The sequence below is a fragment of the Takifugu rubripes genome, chromosome 7, assembly GCF_901000725.2.
Source record: "Takifugu rubripes chromosome 7, fTakRub1.2, whole genome shotgun sequence".
Classification (NCBI taxonomy): Eukaryota; Metazoa; Chordata; class Actinopteri; order Tetraodontiformes; family Tetraodontidae; genus Takifugu; species Takifugu rubripes.
The window spans coordinates 5,221,172-5,241,895 of NC_042291.1; the positions used below are offsets into that span (position 1 = coordinate 5,221,172).

General features: G+C 43.2%; 1 protein-coding gene across 2 annotated transcripts in view; it reads right to left on the reverse strand.

The window, feature by feature from the left end:
* The window catches only part of bbs9 (Bardet-Biedl syndrome 9), a 73,653-nt gene that overhangs the window by 20,386 nt on the left and 32,543 nt on the right, over positions 1-20,724 (reverse strand). For both annotated transcript variants that reach the window (XM_011605228.2, XM_029839204.1), the window contains 3 exons: positions 12,429-12,611; positions 7,556-7,805; positions 5,335-5,439 (listed from right to left, as the gene is read on the reverse strand). In XM_011605228.2, the coding sequence (XP_011603530.2) occupies positions 5,335-5,439; positions 7,556-7,805; positions 12,429-12,611 (538 nt within the window). The remainder of the gene's footprint in view (positions 1-5,334; positions 5,440-7,555; positions 7,806-12,428; positions 12,612-20,724) is intronic.

Here is a 20,724-nt window from a genome sequence, read left to right on the forward strand (position 1 = left end):
TTTATTAGATTTTGGATTTTATTCTGGGGATTTTGGGCAGATTTGAAGCACATTATTGAATGAATGTGTATAAAGGCTAATTCCATGACAGTTACCATAAAGCTCCTCGTGTTTCCGGTAGGTTTATTATTTCATTTGGAGGAAAGCAACGTTGATGATCCTCAAAAAGTAAGAAGGTTTTCCTTTTAATAACAGTCATCAAAAGAGCAGAAGCTTTCAAACATTTCATAGGTTTTATGAGACCGTTGGCATCAATCGTATTAACAAACCTGAACGGAACAGCTGCTTTCTATTGACTTTTTATTGTTGTTTGAGTGAGTCCAGACACTTTTTACTGTGAAAGTGAATGGTGATGAGCTCCATCGTGACTTTCTCCAGGAAATCTCTTTGGATAACAGAATATGTTTTAATAATTCATCATAACATCCAAACATGACCTAAAAACAGGAATTACGTTCATTGAATCTAGATCAAGAATCAAGGCACAAGTGTCTTAGTCTCTCAGCAGTTGCTTAACACACACACACACGCAAGCACGCACGCACGCACGCACACGCACGCACGCACGCACGCACGCACGCACGCACACACACAGAACAAGAACACAGTAAGTTTTTATAGTTGATGACAGCTGACGAATCCCCCACCATGACCTCTGACCTCTGGCTCTGCCTTCTGTACCCCTTTACTAATTGACACGTCTCCTCTGATAAACTGTCTCTGTCTGACTCCCACACACGCACGCACGCACGCACGCACGCACGCACGCACGCGCGCGCGCACACACACACACACACACACACACACACACACACAGACACAGACAGATCATCCTAAGCTCGTGCTAGAGCTGTATTGAAACTGGATTCCTTTGAGTCTCATGGAACTAAAAGAAAAACCAAAATGTGGAAGGACTAGCTAATTTTAGATGTGCTGTGGGAGGATCAGGGGATCTCATTCACAACCCAAACTCTGGACACATTCGTGCCCCGTTCCAAGATGAGACAAAAGACAATCGTGCACATCACGGTTCTGAACTGGTTTTTTTGCTTATGACTGGTCAGTCTGAAACAATGAAGAATCAGGATTTTATTCATAACAAGCTGGTTTGAATCAGAGGCCTAGATTAATGTCCAGCAGTTGACTAAACACAATTTAAAAGGATGTAAAAGTTTGCCATTTCTCTGATAAAGGCTTGGTTGTTCTACTTCCTCATATTTGGTGTCTTATATTCTGTATTAACTACAATACACACTGACCTAACTGTAGACAGTAGGGACACAGATGATTAGATGATAAATCATATAGAAATTATAAATCAGCCACATCTTTCACCTGTCCAGAACAGCATAGATACATCTGAGCTGCACAAAATCAGACCTGACTTCATCTCAGAGAACGTCAATGTCCAAGCAGTCGCACATGTGTTAGTGATTGGACATGAGACAGAAGGAGAGACAGGTCTGCACTTCCCAGGCTGCTTATGGAAAAGTATACTTTGCAATTCATTGCTTCCTTCTTGCCAAATTAAAGGTCCCTTGTTAAAAAAAAGGGGGAAATGGTGGGGAGAGAGAGGGTAATGGGGCAACACTTGGGGGCTTTATTGCAGAGCAAAGTCTCAGAGCAGTAAATATCATCTCAGTAGGACTGCACAATGAGAACTAGAGCCTCTTTGTTGTGGTTCAAGTTTTGGGCTCTAATTCATAACTGTTCCCAAACTTCAATTGTTCAAAAATCCTTTTCACTGTTAACTGTCACCCAGATGGTCGTAAGAGCTGAACTCAGTTAACAATGCACAAGGAAGCCAAATCTTCCTTCAGCTGAGCCAAAAAGATTTTCTCACTCTGCTCCATCTTTCCAGAAGAAACCAATAGAATGAAAGGTTGTGTTGAAATGAGTGGTGTTCTAAGTGAAACCCACTGGGTGGGTCCTAGAAGGACCTCTGGGGATGAAAACTAGTTGAGGAAGTTCTGAAGAGAACCCCCACTGAGGGTGAAAAAACACTGAATCGGAACCAAAATGAGAAGAGCCTAATTGGTTATTTGGATCAGAGAGAAGGGTCAGTGAATATTATCTTTTCCACTGGTGAAAAACCTGTTAACACCCGCTAATATCCGGCTTCTTTTATTTGGGAGGAGTAGAATGGGCATTCATTCCTAGGTCAACAAACTCAGATTTTTGCCGGCTCCCACTTTGTTGGGCAGCGGTGGGAACGCTACATCCAGACACAGGAATTTGCGACCTAAAGTAGCCTGGGATTCTCTGTCTCTGGAACATCGCTGCATTGAACTTGTATGCTTTGAGAGGCCTGAAAAATTCCCAAAAGGGCTGCCGCTCCCTGTTGCTTTCCAGCGTTTACTACTGTGTTTTCTTGAGCGTTTCTTGACATCGCAAACGTGATGAGGTTGGAAGAGATGCACTGGAAGGAAAAATTCCAATTCCATAATTTATTCCATTCTGCGTGAATGAACTCAATCTCCTAGTATTAGCATTATAGCATAAGTAGACTGCACACAATATTAAAAACAAGAACTTGATGTGAAAAGCAGTAGGGGGTGTCAAGTCTACTTCCTAACTGCTGGAAGCTACATTTCCTAGACGGGCCTCCCAGAGGAAGAGAGTTCATTCCTGCTGGAAGGTTCCCCTGGGAGCTCGGACACTCGCATTCAAAAGACAGCCTCTTTAACATATGTTACAGACACACAGACACACACACACGTACACACACACACTCTCATGAACCCAAAGAAATTGAAAAAGATAAAGACGGTAATTCCAAGTGTCTAATGTTATGTTCTATTTGAAGATAAACCATTGTGTTGCCTCTACTGGTATTCTATATTTTAAGACTATAATTTTGACACATACATAAATTACTTTAAACAGAAGTTGTTTTGTTTGTGACACATTACATTTTTAGCAAACACGCCACACATACACAAGCTTAGCTTAATATATTTTACTTTCCATCTGCGAGGTCGCTTAGCCACAAGGAGTCTGTGTGCAGCGGCGGCCCAACAAGGGTTCATTTTCTGTCTGTGTTTTTATTTGTGGGGGGTGAAGTGAGGAAATACAGGGAGCTCTATCTATTTAACACGCCTGCACATGAATGCATGAAGACACTCACACACACCTGTCAAATTCTGGTCAAGGACCTGGAGAATCCTACTCAAGATGGAGAAACCTGCTGTGTGTGTGTGTGTGTGTGTGTGTGTGTGTGTGCTGCCACAGTAAGCTGATAGCCCTGCTCCCCTTGCAGTAATCTTACAGACAGATTGACACAGCACGACTGCATCATTCAGCCATGTTGGCACAACAGGCCTTTGAATTTGATGAGCTGATGTGGATAAAACAACTCCCAGGAGAGTAGGTGAACACACAGGTTCCCCCTTTAGACACATCAAAAGGAGGAGGATGTGACTGCATATGTTATATAATTTAGATTTTAGATGGACCCTAAACATGAAAACACTTCCTGAACATTGACAGCAGAAGAATCATGGCTGCCTGTTGAGTTGAAAAATTAGTTGGAACTCCAGAAGTTGGAAGTCCAGAATAGAAACTACCTGATCGGGAGGTCTGAGGTCTTCTGGAGTACACTGTACTACACACAACTGCAATAGGCACCTAATAAGCTCCAGATGACACCTCATCAGATCAGCAAAGGATCAAAAACAACATAAAAGATGTTAAATTTAAATCCTTTCTTTCATCTGTTCGTTTCAACAGACGGGAAGTGAGTGGCTCACCGCCCCGTCCGCTCTGGCCCACTCTCAAATGCATTTGGTGCCTTCAGTTTAACCAAATGTGCTTTCTTGTGTTCAGAATGGCGCCTAATTACCTGTAGGTCACAGACAGGTAGACGGAAGTTGCACGCATGTGTGTCTTTGTCTGAAAAATGGGAGCTTTGAACTCATTTGTTCTCAGGTTTTATGGGCGTTGTGAGCGGCTGCCCGTGACACCCAGAGGCCTTTTGGCTTTCTGCCTACATTCGACGGAAACACTCATGTTTGATTTTGAAAGAGCTAGCATTAGCCATATTGCTAACAACATCACCTCCACAGACAGTTTTCAATTTCGGTTTGTCATTCTGTCAAAGAGGGATTACTCAGAACCTACATTTCAGGTAACATTCGTTTTTAACTGATGGAATGAAGGCATCCATTCTTTAGCAATGTGTTTTTATATAAGATACACACAGCTGCATTTGACCCTGAGTGCATGAGCGCATGTGTGAACATCTCTGCATGTGTGTGTATGTAGGGATCCCTGTGTCTCACACACCTCCCCTTCTAATTAGTGGTGACGCCTGTGTGGATTAACCACAAGTGTGCACATGCAACACACACTCTAACACAAGTAAAGCCCATCAAAGCAAATCGATTCACCACAGTTAAGGGCAGAGAAACTGTCATAAAACAAGGATTTGTCCACAGTGTAAACCAAAAGCTCCTATTTAGGTAGTGTGTGTGTGTGTATGTGTGTGTGTGTGTGAGAGAGAGCGAGCGAGCGAGCAAGAGAGAGAGAGAGAGAGAGAGAGAGAGAGAGAATACTATAAAAACAGGAACTATAAAACATTTTTTTAAGATTATGAAGTAAACACAATCAGAATGTTCAATCAACGAACAAAATAACAAATCTACCGTTTTTGGCAGAGAACAGAGACTAAAGAGCAGAACCAAGCGGATGAAAGCAGTTAGAAAAAAGTGGAAAGTGAGAATGAGTGAGAGCAGATAAGGATATACGGCCCAAATGGCCAAAAGCAACACAAATTTAGTCACTAGAAGTGAGAAGGAATAGAGAAATACTGTCGTACAACAGCGAAGAATGTCTGCCGTTTGTGTGATGTCTGTTTCAGGTTGTTATGAGACTTAAATGTGAGACAAAGAGTGAGATTTATATGTTTATACAAGTCTGCAAGACAGCATGACATCACGATAGACTGGAAAAGCTTTCATCTGACAACTCAGTCAGTGTCTATGTCCACCAACATGTGAGTCTTTTACTTCCTGTTGTTGTATTATGGGGCATATGACATATGGGGGAGGTGAGGTGGTCAGTGTGGAGGAGGATGGTGCAAAATCTGCTCATCACGGTGAGGATCAAACAGGACTGACAGCACAAATCCTGACGTGACAAGAACACAGTGTCGATAATTCAGACACGGACTGAGATGGATGAAACACAGCGCTGAGAAGGTTGGACAACGGCAGGGTGAAGGACATTAGGCAAAGGTGTGCACAGCTTTGTGGCTGCTTCACAAAGGCTCCAGGTGAGCAACAGTTCACGAGAGAATGCATTTCAACACTGGGCATGAGCCGTTAGTGTTCCTACCTTTCCTGACTTTCTTTACTGAGTGTTTCTTCTTGATGAATTTAGTCGCCTCCTGTGGAAGGTCCTCCCCGTCGCCACTGACCTCAGGAATGGGCTCAATACCACCTGAAAACCATGAGAGAAGATCCTCATCCAAACGGTTGTGACCACATCTGTATCTGGAACTGGAGTTTACGGCTCCACAAATTCCACCAAGTCATGAAAACACGAAAATGTGTCAAAATTAACCAACAGAAATATTACACCAACACTCTTTAATTCAATAAACAGGGGTAACTGGCCTCAGAGTTCTGTGTGTGGATGTGTGGGTAGTGTGTGTATATTTGTGTGTGTATGAGTCTGTTCATGTGTGTGTGTGTGTGGGTGCGCGCATCTGGTGTGTCTGGGTATGTGTGTGTAAATCCCTGGTAGATTCCCAGGGATCAGGCTGGATTTAAGGAGCTTCTGAAGCTGATGAATTGAACGCCTTGTCTCTGCGGCGTCCCAACTTTCTATCTCCTCCTCCCCATCTTCACCCACCCTTACTCATTTCTCTGCTTTTTCTTCTCATGTGCTTTTCCATCTCCCATGGAACTTTTCTTTTTATTCCTCCACTCCTCTTTTATCTATCATTCTCTCTCTTTTATCTCACCCCAAAACTAGTTTTCTCTCCGTTGTGAGGACACTTGTGTGGTTTCACCGTGCTTTCACTTAACATCGACTAGATGAAGTGTCATGTCTACCTTCATGGTTGTACATGTGTGTGTGTGTGCGTGTGTGTGTGTGTTAATGCAGATTACTCTCAGCCTACTTTAATATTTATCCTGTTCTTTTTCTAAAGCTAATCTTGTTCTCTAGTACGAGCACAGCCTGAGGCTCAACACACACACACACCCCACACACACACACACACACACACACACACACACACATGAAATGGGATATGCCTTGCTCTTAATTTGGACAGGTGTTTTTTTTTTAAGACAAGGTTTTTTTTTTTTACATTTTCAGGCAATGTGTGGCTCAGTGTGTGTGTATGCGTGTCCCAGCCTAACATCAACATAAGGTAAGATAAATAGCCCACCTCTGGTTCAACAAAAGCACACACAGCCTCTCACCACTGAGCTCTCTCATAGCCTTTCCTCTCAGGAAATAGTGCCTGTTCAGAGCTGTGGTGTGTTTCTGTGCTCCTCAGGCAGATAAGCAATATTGAAAAAATACATCTACAATACAAAATGTGTTAGAAAAATAACAAGAAGACTTTCTATAGCCTGTTACATGAAGGCAGACCTTGCCAACCTTGGCTGGTTTTTCTGGCTGTACTTGAATGCATCTTTGCCACCAGCCACCTGTGTTTCAGTTGTGCTTATTGAGGATGAAGTTGTGATCTAGGGGCCATTAAAGCTCCACAAAAGTCACGTAAAGTTAAAAAAACCTCTTTGCAACTAACTGCTCTCCCCGTTTCTGTTTTCAGTCTTCATTCATTGTCTCTCATTCCAGGACCGCTTAAAACACTTAATAAGTACTAAAAAATCTTGTCTGAGCACCAAAGAAAAGCAGGCACACTTGCAGAACATTAGTAGTGCACACATATAATAACCATGCATAGTCTAACCTCAATGTATCCAGATGCATTTAAGTGGAACAAATTGTAAAATACATTAAAGATGTCAAAACATTCAGATTTCAACATTTGTGAACAGACAGATTCTTTTCTGCCAGGTTATTTCTATCATGCTGGAGGAAAACTCTGAAAACGCCACACAGACAAAACAAAGACAGCTGCTGAGGATTACACACAAGACCCGACCTACACTTACACACATTTCAGGCATGTCCATTTGCTCTGCGCCTCCTGAACGCACACATTCACATGCTTAAATACATGGCTACATGCACGGGTGCATGCTAGCTCAGCCCATCATTGCCCACTCTTGGGACTAAAATAGAGGTCAGCCCCAAACCGCAATGACCAGTTAAACACAGTGAAAATAATACACATATATACTGTAAGTCTTGTGGGTGTCTACTTTCTTTGGGGTTTGGACATATGTAACCTTGTTAGATGCTATTAGCAGAAGATGAAGACCTACGGTGAAGAGAAAATATTCCGTACTGGGAAAATTATAGAAGTAGTCAATGCAAGTCCCCTGCTGTACCCGCGTACATTCCATCCACCACTTATTCATCCATCCATCCTTCCTTCCATCCTTCATCCATCCATCCACCCTCTTTGACGTACCGGGAGCAGCCAGGTGCTGGACTTGAGCAGGAACCTGGACGTTGGCTTCAGAGGCCAGAGTCAGGCGGCCTCCCTTAGCTATGCGGTCACACAGCAGGGAAATGTGTCTCTTGAGTCGATCGGTATCACGGGGGAGGCCCAGTATTTGTGCTCCTGTATGAGCCAGTGATGTCGCCTGGTCTTTGGGACTTCGAGAAAGGCAAGTCCGCAGGAGATGGGAGACGGCAGCGTCGCAGCTCTCCTCCCAGCCCTGAGGAAAGGAGATGAAGAGACATGTAATTATGAGCTGATGAAAATGATGAATTTATCTTGAAAAATGGGATTAAAATATAAAGGAAAAGGAAGACTGAGTTTAATCTGAATAGAAGGAGAGTGTTGCAGGTATGTATGATAACTAACTAATAACCTCATCAATAGTATCAGCAATAGTATCAGACATATTTTCCATTGCCAAGTCTTCTAATTTCTGTGGGGACTCAGCAATGATTTTTTTAAACAAAAGAAAGTTCTCATTTAGTAGCAAGAACAAAGAAAAAAGGCAAAGGCAACAGAAGGACAGAAGAGCCAGGAGAGGGATGAACGCACAGAGCAGAGGAGAGACGGCTAAAGATCGATGAGACAGAGCACAACTGAGAAGAAAAGGAAAACAAGACTGCAATCAAATTTAAGGACAAGGTTTTATTAATGCTCTCAAATCATGGAATGGAATCATGTATTTGTCTTTTTTCTACCCTACAGTTGTCATTAAGACAAAGTAGATATCAGTCTCTCTCTCTCTCTCTCTCTCACACACACACACACACACACACACACTTGGAGGCGGGTCAGGATGTGTTGACAGTTATCATCAGAACCTCTATTCTGCCCCCGCCTGCCGCCATGGTGACATGCTCCTAATGAGCCATAATGACAGGTAATCAGGACCGTAATGATAATGATAGAGAGAGAGAAAGGGGGGGGGGGGGGTGATGATAGAGGAAAAAGCTGGATATTAAACAGATAAAGAAAACAATTAGATGGACAGCCTGTGTCCTCAGAAGAAACAAGAGAACGTTTTCATTAACCGATGAAGTTTCAAGACAGAGACAGTTGGTGGAGCTGAGGCTGTGTCCAGTACTCACTCCTGACCATATCACTGAAGCAGAAATATGTCTCAGCCCCATTTAACACCTATTAGCATCACTGGCCCAGCAGGTTTTACAGTTGTTAATAACATCACACAGCTCGGGGTGAAGGAAAATTTGTTGGGAAGAGTGTTATTAAAATGTAATTACATTTATGTCCCTTAAAGGACTTTAGGAAGGTGAGTGGAGGCACACATGACCCCATTCACATCAACGGGATGGCCGTCAAGCGTGTCTCCAGCTTCAAGTTCCTGGGGACCCACATCTCAGAGGACCTGTCCTGGACCCCAAATACCTCCAGCCTGATCAAGAAAGCTCACCAGCGCCTCTTCTTCCTGAGGACGCTGAGGAAGAACCACCTGTCTTCAGCTGTCCTGGTGAACCTTTATTGCTGTACAATAGACAGTCTGGTATGGAAGCTGCACTATGGCTGAGTGCAAGCCTTTGCAGCGGGTGGTGGAAACTGCCCAACGCATCATAGGGATCCCACGTCCAGCCATCGAGGGGGGCCAGAAGAAGCGCTGCCTGCATGGAGCACGCAGCATCCTTAAGGACTCCTCCCACCACCATAGACTGTTCAGAACCCTCAGGACAAGGAGCAGCAGACTGAGGCACAACTTCTTCCCCAGAGCTGTGTCTCTGTTGAACTCCTGCTCACCCCGCCCATACACCACTTCACATCTCAATGCACTACATTTACACCATAGCACACTAGCTTAGTATCCTAAGTAGCTGCAGTTATGAACTTATTTACTTATTTATGCACTTTAGTTTAACTTTTCATCTGCTCATTGCTAATTTATTACTTGCACATTTCCTCTAGCTTTATGTAAATGGTCTCTGCACTTATAGTCTAAGGCATTTAATGTACATACCCATCTGTATAATATGTTCATACGACAACCTGTAAATACTGCACATAATGTATTAATTATATTTGCACATGCTGCACTTCTGGTTAGATGCTAAACTGCATTTTGTTGCTATGTATCAGTGCAATAAAAAAAAATTGAATCTAATATAATCTAATCTTATCTAAAATTTCCTGGTCCTTAAATGCCTGAGAACCATCAGGAATATTTGATTTGATGTGGAAGAAACATAACACGATGACCACGGATGTCCCAGCACACAGCCTTGGAGAACTCCCAAAGAGACGAACAATCAGTCAAGCCTTTCGTCACGACTGGGAAAATCATTTGGAAAGACATTACGGCTCAGACGGAACAATACTGTACAGTTCACTGTGCAGCAGTTATTTTTACTTTACAACTTAAGTGTGATCAAATTTAAATGCAGCAAATTGCTGCAAATGTTCTCCTGCTACTAATCACAAGCTACATGAGGTTTAAAGTAACACGTTCTTTAAATGGAGAGGAGAAGAAATACTGCAGTTTAAATGGACAAATTTAAAACCTCATAATTCCATCTTGTTATGCTTGTCTGCATGCTGTCTGGAAAACTACTTCTTTAAATGGTCCAAAGAGTATTTGATCATATTCATGTTGCTAAATGCTATTAAGGTGGAGCCAGGAGTGATTTTATGAAGGAGCTGGTTGTTGTGCTTTGGAATTACATGTAATAATGTGTTACGAGCTGGTGTAGGGAAATATCCTTTCAGGTTCTCTGAGGGTCCACAGCAGAGAGATGGAGATGAAAGGTCAGAAGACATCTGCTGAAGTCGAGCTCCTGCTGGATAAACCATTACGCTCAATGACAACACTGAAGTATTCCACCATCACCAAACTGACTGACCACCAACAGCAGAGAATGAAGAAGTTCTAAAATTCACAACCTTTCCCATTCATTTTATGATTACATCTGAGCAGCTGCTCAAACTCATATCTGTCTGTCCCATTCAAAGACTTGGTGAGACAGAAAGTCCCATCCAGGATGTTGAACTGGAGTCTGACAGACATCCTCAAAGGTTCCAATATTCTGACCTGACTGGCTGGACATCACTCTATGAACAGAGTAGAACGATGGATTTAATAAGAGCTCGAGGGTGGTTGGGGAGGCGCTCCTTATACAGGTCTGTGGCTGCAGCTCTAATTCGGTCACATGGAACTGATTCAAAATTTACATTTCATATAAAAATCAACCTGGAAAAAGACCATAAAGACCCTACACACAGGTCTGAAATAAGCTGCTGACTGGCTCTCTTTTCTCATTCATTATGTCCTCCTAAATCTGAGAAAACATTTTTCTAAGAGCACTAACTAAGAGATTTTATACAGGACCGTAAAGATAGTGTCTCCGTGGTGGTATAAGGGCACAGAGAGAGTCTGGGGAATGAGACAGGACGTCTGTGTGAAGAAAGACAGAGTGAAATCACAGACACGACATCAGCAAATCTACTCAACAGGTGATGGATGGATGGATGGATGAATCGAAAGAGAGAGAGAGGAACGGCAGACCAATGACTGACCTGCCCTCAGTCAGAGAGCTGAGGTTTGTCCCGATGTGTCCTCTTCCATGTGCGCTAATCAGAACCCTCCTTGCTGCTCTGGCCTGCAAACTCAGCAGTTCTCTGCCTGTGTCTTGTGGAAATGAAGCAGCTTTGCTCTGAGGGATGCTGCATGGAGAAGATTCTTCTGCCATATGAGATGTTGTGGAGCTTCTTTCCGTTTTTGACATGTTTAAAAAACATTTGGTTACCCAATCTGGAGCCTCATGAAGAGCTCAACTTCCGTCTCCTCTTCCTGCTTCCAGCACAGGCAGAGAAAAGATCTACTCTGGTTTTTCTGTCTCCTGACTTCAAAGTAAACTGTTTGAATGTCAAGTTCAAGTAGCTGCTGCAGAACTGGCCTGAGGAAATCATATTTCTTGATATAGGATTTTTAAATTAACTGAATCCCATGAGCTGAACTGCTCCCTCACAGACACACAGAGCAGACCTGTAGCTGTTCAGGTAATAACAGCAACTACACTTGAACTCCATGCGTACAAATGTAACACCTGACATAGCACATGAACACGAGGCCCCCATGAGGCCCAAGACCACTCAGCTACAGGCACCTAGTGACATGTTTCCACAGCATCACCCTGCAGCTCCAAGAGCAGCTAAATGATTGATTCTCGCTGCCTCCCAGTCAGAGCAGCAGAGTAAAATGAGCCAAGAGAAGAGAAGCCGTCACCATTTGTGGCACTGCTCTGATGTCTGAAAATAGCTCATCGCTGCACCTGTTTGTTTTAATGTTATGGACGCAACCGTGATTACAGCTAATTCACTTAATGCCATTAATCCCAGTTACAATAACACACACAACAACACACATACAAACATAAGTACACAGTCGCCTGAGACTCATCAACTGACCCTCAAAAACTATTCCTGACCGTGTGTGTGTGTGTGTGTGAGTGTGGTGTGTGGTGTGTGTGTGTAGATAGTTTATGTGCTTTTGTTTATGACAACAGATGTTAATAACTAATGTGGGCACCTCCTACTGAAAATAGACATAGTGGTAATGGAAGGTTTGATCAAAGCGATGGAAAAACATGTGTAGAGAAACCTGGACGAAAGTGGAGCTGACCCCATCTGGAGCGGCTGAAAAACGTGTCGTGGTCTGACTCCAGCAAACGGAGGAGCTCTGTCAACACCACTGCTTACGTGACGCCTAGACTACTGCAAAATGGCTGCGCACGTGCACACACACAATGTCAGGTCATAAACGGAACTTGGGTTTGGCACAGAGGTGGCAGGTGAGTGTTGAGCTGCGGCTTGTGACTTTGTGTGTGTGTGTGTGTACCAGCTGAGGCGTGTCCTGAAGAAGTGGCAGCAGGGTGGCCTCCAGGATGGCCGTCTGCTCGGGGGTGAGGCCCTGTGACAGCGACAGCAGCAGCACCAGCAGCTGTGTGGAACCACGCAGGCGGACGAAGGCCTCCTCCAGCTGCGTGTGGTTCTCCTCTGCAGCGTCTGCCAGCGCCATCACCTGTAGGAGGGGTAAGTCAGTGAAACTGAGCAGTCTCAACCTCAGCTCAGACCTCTCATCTTTAAACTATTACATCACCGCCTCTTTTGCTTTCTTTGAGTGTGCGGGCCTTTTTAATTGCAAAGCCTTTGTCAACGCATATGAATTTATCCTCAGGAGTGTGGACTTCACAGCCTGTGTAAACAGTCTTCTGATCATCAGGGCTACAGCTCTCTTTCCTCCTACACTTCAGTCCTGTCAGGAGGCTGATTTACTCTCATCCATGCAAGTGTGAATTCACCCTGAACAGCTTCATCAAACATGTTTTTATAATGTATGCTCACCAGAGAGCATCAGCCAACACTGTTTTCACAGCTGATTCATTCATCAGCATCACAACTCCAGCCCGAAGGGGTTCATGTTTTAAAACCATTCTGCTGTTTTGTGTGAATATAAGATCGTAATAATGCTTTGTTACACAGTAATAAGTGGATTTGGGATGATTCCTGGAGATGAAGACTGAAGCAACCGAGGGAGCAGGTATGCTGCCGTTTAAAGACATTAAACTATTCTTAACTTTTAAAAAGCCTCATTCATAAAAAAGTGCATACTGAGCACAAACTATCTGTTTCTACCATAATTTCTTATTTGTTTAACAGTCATTTCCTGTAGTTTTATGATTAAAGTACAATCAAGACAAAATAGCACGACTACCGTACTCTCTTTATGGGAGACTGGCAGGCCTCAATTTTAAACTGCTCAGTTTAATAACAGGTTTGCCATTTTCATTTTCCTTTTGATAACCTTGCTTTAGAAAGTAAAATAAACTCATGAAAGCAATGAAAACAGAACAAAGAAGGGTGGACTCAACCAGAACCATGTTTGATTAAATCTTATTGTTTTTACATGGATGTGGTTGGTCACTGTTTATGGCCTGCAGAGGTTGGAATTATGAAAAAGAGAATAATGATGCACAAGTGTGGCTGAAGTTCTCCAAAAAATTAACCTGACACACAGTTAACAGCAAGAGAGAATGCATGAAAGAAGCGCGGTCAGACCAAATGAACTCCGACCACAGGTCAGAGGTCAATGCCTCCATCTTTACAACAACAGTGGAGCAGAGATAAGTGGAGAGGCGTGAACGAGTGCTGACAGAGCAAGACAAATAGTGACAAGGACAACAAGAAAGGACAAGCAGGACAGACAGAAATGGTACGAAGGAGGAGGAGGAGGAGTAGATGAAGAGAGGCAGAGAAAGAGAGGAGGTGAAAGTAGATCTGGCTCTAATGGATGAGTGTGTGTTCAGATAAATGAGTGATCTGCAGGCCTGGATGCCAACATACACCAGCAGTTTGCTTGACAAATGGATCCCTCACTCGCCATTTGATACTGCAAAAACAGAGATGAAGACTCTTAAGTGTGGTCCCTGTGCCTGTGTGTGTGGGTGTGTGAGAGAGAAAGAGACAGAGTATTAAAACAGTAATCTAACAACACATGAGAAAGAGTAGCAGATCAATGAACTGCATGTAAAATTGCATGCAGTTCACTTTTCAGTTCTTTTTCAGTGGGGAGAGCAAAGAGATCATGAGTGACCCCCCCCCCCCCCCCCCCCTCACACACACACACACACACACACACACACACACACACACACACACACACAGGTGAAGTCAAACATGCAGGAAAGGGTGTTATAGGAGCAAAAGTGCTGAACCCACCAGTGTGTGACTGTAACGATACTGGACAGGTTAAAACAAAACACGTGCAGTGGTTAACCTATAATTCATCTCCAGAAACACGTGTGTCAAATGTTTGTGTTACTGTCCTGAAATGCTTCTACCATTACCAAAAATATGACCCTCAAAGTGCAAAATTTCTGAAAAAAAACCCTCAAACAGCCACACAAAACCCAGAAGGCTCAGTTCAGCCACAATGCAACACAGCAACTTCCTCAAGCTCAACACACTCATGTAACCCTGCACACCCTCACCCCCTGGGGTCTCTCAAAGAGGGTGTGCACGTGTGTTGATAAAAGGCTGCAGGTCCAGTGAAGGACTCTATTGTTGGCAGCAGCTCAGCTCCACACACTCTGATTGGTGCCAGCTGAGAGAATACAGAGACACATTTAACTTGGACACACACAGGCCTGTGATATAAGAACATGCACATGTGTGTCCACACACCAAGTCCAAGCCTGTTCTGCAAGCGCGCACGCACACACACACACGCACACACACACACACACAAACACTGGAGCTGAACTGTTGGTGACCTTGAACAACCTCGCAGTGGGAGCTGAGGGAATCGTGACATTCTGCCAACTTTTTGAGAGTCAGTATAGATAAATTCCACCTTATGTTAACCTTCACGGTCGTTTACTCTCTTCAAAAGCCTGATGCTAAAACGGAAGCCTCTGCATAACTTGAAACAAAAATCTGAAACTCTGGGGGCATCACCCAGTAAAGCTGCAGCCTAAACCTTTAACCCATCGTATACTGGAGTCTAATATAGTCACAGACATCTATCTCCAAATTTGATGGAATGCCTGATAAAGAACGATGTGCTCCTTGTAAATGTGACATTTATCCATTATTTAGCAATTTACTGTCTATGATCTATCTACTATTCCGGTCAGAGACTTTGGTGAAATAAAAGCAGAGTGTGCAAATTACTTTTTGTCATCGGATGGGTTCCATCAATAAGGTTGTATCCCTAATCGTTAAAATGAGTCATGCAAATAAATTAATCTGAATAAACATGTGACTTTTGACATTTACAACCAAAATAGGTCTGTATTTGCACTATCTGTGCGTTAAAAGCGTCTCCACGATCAAGACTACAGCAGGTCACTGGCAACATAACCCAAAACTCCTCCAGAAAGAAAAGAAGGATATTTTTCTATCACTCATCATGCGATCGACCATGGCAAATGCTAACAAATTTCCCCTGAAGCAGCAAATCACACAGATGCACAAACAAACAGCCGTGTTTGTGTATCCATGCACACGTGCACTGTGAGAAGCACACAGCAGCACCACAGCCACATGAACAAACAACAATCATGGCCACTCTTATCTATGGAGATGCATGATTGAGAGTTTGCAAACAAGCATGCAGACAACGTGCCTGTGGTGGACATGAAGTAGGTTGGGCAGACGGATTGTGTGAGGTTTAGCGGCTACAACTGGGAGTCTGAACATGACCCAATCAGAAAGCTCCAGGGAGTGCTTATTGCTCCAAGATCACATTAAACCTCTCAGATGCTCCAAGTGCTGCAGAAACAATTGGAAAGGCTGAAGCTGTTAACAACAACATGCTGGTAAATAGCTATGGAGTTTTGCTTTGACTCACAACATACTTACGCTCTGACCGAGCTGGATGTTGGAAAGAAACTGACTAGATGAAGTAATGAATGTTTTTAAGAGTCAAATATCTCAACATAAACAAAAACAGGCTCCAGAAAATAAAAATAAAAGCCCTTTCTTACAGGTTTGAGGTCATTTTGGATGATTTTTCAGCTAATTTGATGAACAATATTTTGTAATGACCGATAGATGCTTTCTGCTGACAACATTAAACCAGGATTGTGTCGCTGCCTGTTGTTGACTTGTATCTAATTGTATTAAAGTCAGGCAGAGATTTGAGAAAGAGCTACATCATATGTGAACTGTAACACCATCAGCGTTTTGAAAATAGCTTCTCTCACCTCAAATAATGCAGTTTGGCTCACCAGTGCACGCAAGCCAGGCTCCGAGTGTTATTCTGGGATTCATGTTTAGCAACAGCCACAGTCATTCAGTGTTGTGTAACTGAAGCTGAAGCAGCAAAAGACTAAAAATGGAGAAGCAAATGAGCCTCAATCAAGTCAAAGTTGGCGGTAAGAAGTGAAGCTGTGTGTGTGTCCTTGTACTCGCTACACACTTGGCACCAAAATACACATTCTACTAGCAATGCGAGGACATTTTGGCTACTTCACAAATTCAAATTGCTGTTTGAGGGCTTAGACTAAGTTTTAAAATTGAGGTTAGAATTGGGTTTGGTTCAGGGTTAGAGATAGTTGTGATGGTTAAGGTAAGTCAAAAGAGAATGTATCACATCTATTCATGTCCCCACAAGGATAGAAGTACATGGATGTGTGTGCAAGTGTGTGCAACACTGAACCAACAGATTAAATGTTTCCTGCTCAGTAAGCCACAGCAGAAAGTGTGGAGGAACTCCAAGCCACACACACACACACACACACACACACACACACACACACACACACACACACACACACACACACACATACATACACACACACCCACAGGCACACACACTCACACACACACACACCCACAGGCACACACACTCACACTCACACACACACACACACCCACAGGCACACACGTGCATACAGACACAGACACAGACACACACATCATCCAGAACTGTGCCAGTGGAAAATGACAACAGCTAGTTGGCAAAAAGCATCGTGGCAGAAAGAAAGAACTTTAAACAGAAAAGTGCAGCAGGTGGTTCAGGATGATTTTTCAGTGCTAAAGTTCCTGAAGCGTAACAAAGTACAAGCAGGCCCATTCAAACTAAATGTAAGCAACGGTTTGCACAGTCAACTTATCTGCTCCCTTTTTATAATATTTTTATTCAAATAAAACAAAAATTCTAGAGGAATGTCTCAATTTTCAGATCCATTTTTTGGTTTCTTCTTGTGTGTCCAGTTTTCTTAAAAACTGAAGAGATTGTAACATAAGTTTTCGAAGGTCTGTCTCCTACTTCATGAACACAAACATTTCAGGCAGCAGAAATTCTAGATTTAAATGTCTGAATGTTTCACACGTCGGGGTCAGATGTTCAGTAAGTGTTCTTTGTGTTCAGGGATTTTTTTACAGAACAGAATGTGGACAAAGACATTACACGGTAATGATAATACACAGCATCAACACAGAAGAAGGAAGAGACGGCAACCTGCGTGTAGGTGTTAAAACCAGCTAATGGAGTGTTTGCGTTTTGTGTGTGTGTGTGTGTGTGTGTGTGTGTGAGTGAGTGAGTGAGAGAGAGAGAGCGTGAGAGCAAGAGTGGTCTGACAGTAAAAGCTGCTGTCATGTGGGTTTTGTGATTTCCTGACTTCACCAGTTTCACTTTCCTTGACTGACATAAGTAAATCAGGAAATAAGGTGAAGGGAATTCAAAGTGATCAATTTTTCTTTACGCTAAAGTCTAGATTGGGGGAATTCTGTGGTATGTAAACAGCTGCAGACGGTGGAGACAGACTCACATCTTATAACATCTGATAGACGGGAGTAGACAGTAACCATCATAGTCTGTGGTCAAAACAAGCACACAAACGCAGAGTAGTGATAACACCGTTTGTCTACACCCTCTCTGATAAAACAGGAGCAGAAAGAGAGAGAGAGGGAGAGAGTGCACGAGGTGGTGCAGGTGGAGGGATGGCAACAACAGGACGACAGGAAAAAGAGAGAGAGGCTGATGTTTACACAAGCCTGCCCAGAGTTGATGCTGAGAAGAAGTGAAGGATTAAGTGATCTAATCTGGCAACCTAATGTGATTCCATCTCTGATGGCTTCATCTCCTGCTCACCACCACCACCACTCTCCTGTCTCTCCAGGTTTCACTATTTCAAATGTTAAATTAAAAGGGGTGGTCAGGCTGATGGGGGCTGGGCTGAGAAGCGGAGGGTTCTTGGTTTCAGCCCCAGTGCAGACAAAACATGGTCAGCACTGCTGAGGTACCCTTGAGCAAGGTACCAAACCCACAAATGTTCATATAGGGCCCTGCATTGAACTGGTTTCTCATCCAGGGGTGGACCTGCCTTCACCCTTTGTGTACCCTCCCCGTGACCCCGAAAGGGATAGAGTGGTAAAGACAAGATGAGATGAGACCAATAAAAAGGGGAAACTGATTCCTCTCATTGTTTTCCATCATAATCAACTGGAGCCGTGAACTTCTACAACTGACACGCACATTTTTGATAGCATGAAACACATTCACACCGATTAAACACATTCAGGCTTTTCCTGGGAAATAGACGAGGGAAAATGGATCTTTTTGATCGGAAAGTGTGCACCTCATCAAAGTTGAGGGATAATTCCTGTCGGGAACAACTGTTCAGCTCCGTGACACCTCTGTGGTTCTTTGATGAGGAATGATGGATGATGCTGCCTCCAAATCTGATGCTTATTTGACCATTTCACTAGCTTTGGGATGAGTGTGGCCTAAACGCTTTAAATGTATAATATAAAAAGTGAGAAGGTGCCTGGGGCTTCTGTGGTTAAAAATGGAGTCAAAGGCTCCATTTTTAACCACCTCCCCATTTGAGGCTGTCAGAGATGCTTTAACAGGCCGTCGTTCAGCTGTACGGACGGCTACTAAAACACAGCGCTGTGATTTATGAGGCTGTGCTCGACGCTGGGAGGCCTTCTGCTTTTCTTTGAGACGCGTGTTCACACGGTGCGGAACAAAGACTTTTATTCTCCACCGATAGCTGGTGTGTGTGCGACCCTCCCTGCCTCCAACCCTCCAGACTCCCCCCTCCCCACTTTGATGAATATGTCTCTCTTACAATGTCCGAGTCTGAAGGTTGAGCAGATGAAAATAAACCTGCACACAAGCTACAGCTGAACAAAGCAGCAGCAGCTTGCTTCCACCGATGCTACAATTCATCTCAGCCCTGATGAAATGCTGCTGAAACAAGAACATGAAAACGTTTTTGATATTTGACCCTTTTGATGAATGTCAACATTTGGGATCCCTCTCGTACCCTCAGCCTTCACTGGACCGACCAGTGAGCAGCAGTCGGGAACCAAACTGGAAGAACTGGAAGGATTCCTCATGTTTCCAAAGACCAAATATGTCGGCATTAATTTTGAAATCAAGACTCTAAAGAAAAAGAACAAAAGTGAATACACCCGATGATTTGTTTTCACTCTTTTAGAGACAAAACCTTTGTTTCTAATTCTCAGATGAACTATTGTGTTACATTAAAGTGATCACAAAAACAATGTTGAAGAACTAAGACATTCTTTGAGAATAAATTATTTATATAAATACATCATTTCAGCTAGTTTTTTGGCACTTTGTCAATCTGAATTTGATTCAGTTTGAAATATGTTTGATTTAGAATAAACTTTAATTCAGGCTTTAAAAGAAGAAAACATTGATCCTGAGTGATTTGGTATGAAATAACTGTTCTTTCAGGCAATAAAAATGTTGATGAGGAATTAAGGAGGATTAAAAACCAAAGCTGCAGACCTTTACATCCACGAAATGTCATTAAATAAACACACACACACACACACACACACGCACACACACACGCGCACACAAACATACACACGCACACGTATGCTGGGTGGTCTGTGTGTGAGGGCACAGACAGAGCAGGGGCCTCAAATAAAGAGCACCCAGGTGACACCCAACCTGGGATTAACACCCTGGCTGAACCGTCCCTGGACACCAGTAGCCTGGAGGTCTGACCTTTGACCTCGTCAGAACTGGAAGAGTGAGGAGTTTAGTTCCGTGTGTGTGAAGGGGGGACATTTTCATTTAGATGAAGGTTGAGGTTTGATCTATCACTAAAAAATCCATTTTTAATACGGTCGCGTAGCCACTGATTAAAGTGGAAACAGAGATTTATTCATAGTTGGAGAGAATAACACCATAAGCCGTTGACACAAATGAAGATCGATGATACCATCTCTACCTCTGAACTGTACATACATGAAGCCAAAACATGTGGGATGTGAAATGATCTCTGAGTTCTCATGCTAGCGTTGATGACATAAACACTTTTTCTACTTTATGTTTTTGGCTCAAAAATCCTCAGAGGACTTCTCAAATTCCAGATTGCGCTTTGTAAAATATCAACAAACGTTACTTGTGAATAATTTGATGATTCAGATTCAAGAATGCAGTTAGGAAAAGTTCAGAAGAGAAGATGGTTTTCATATGAAAGATCTGAACGTCGGGGGACAATAAAGCCAAGAGATGTGAGAAGACAGAAGAGCTGGATGAGTTTCATCTGACATTTCATACAATTAAAACATTTTCAAACATCTGGATGTGACATCATCTGCATGTGGAGGTTAGGCCAGGTAACTTGCCAGCAAAATGACCA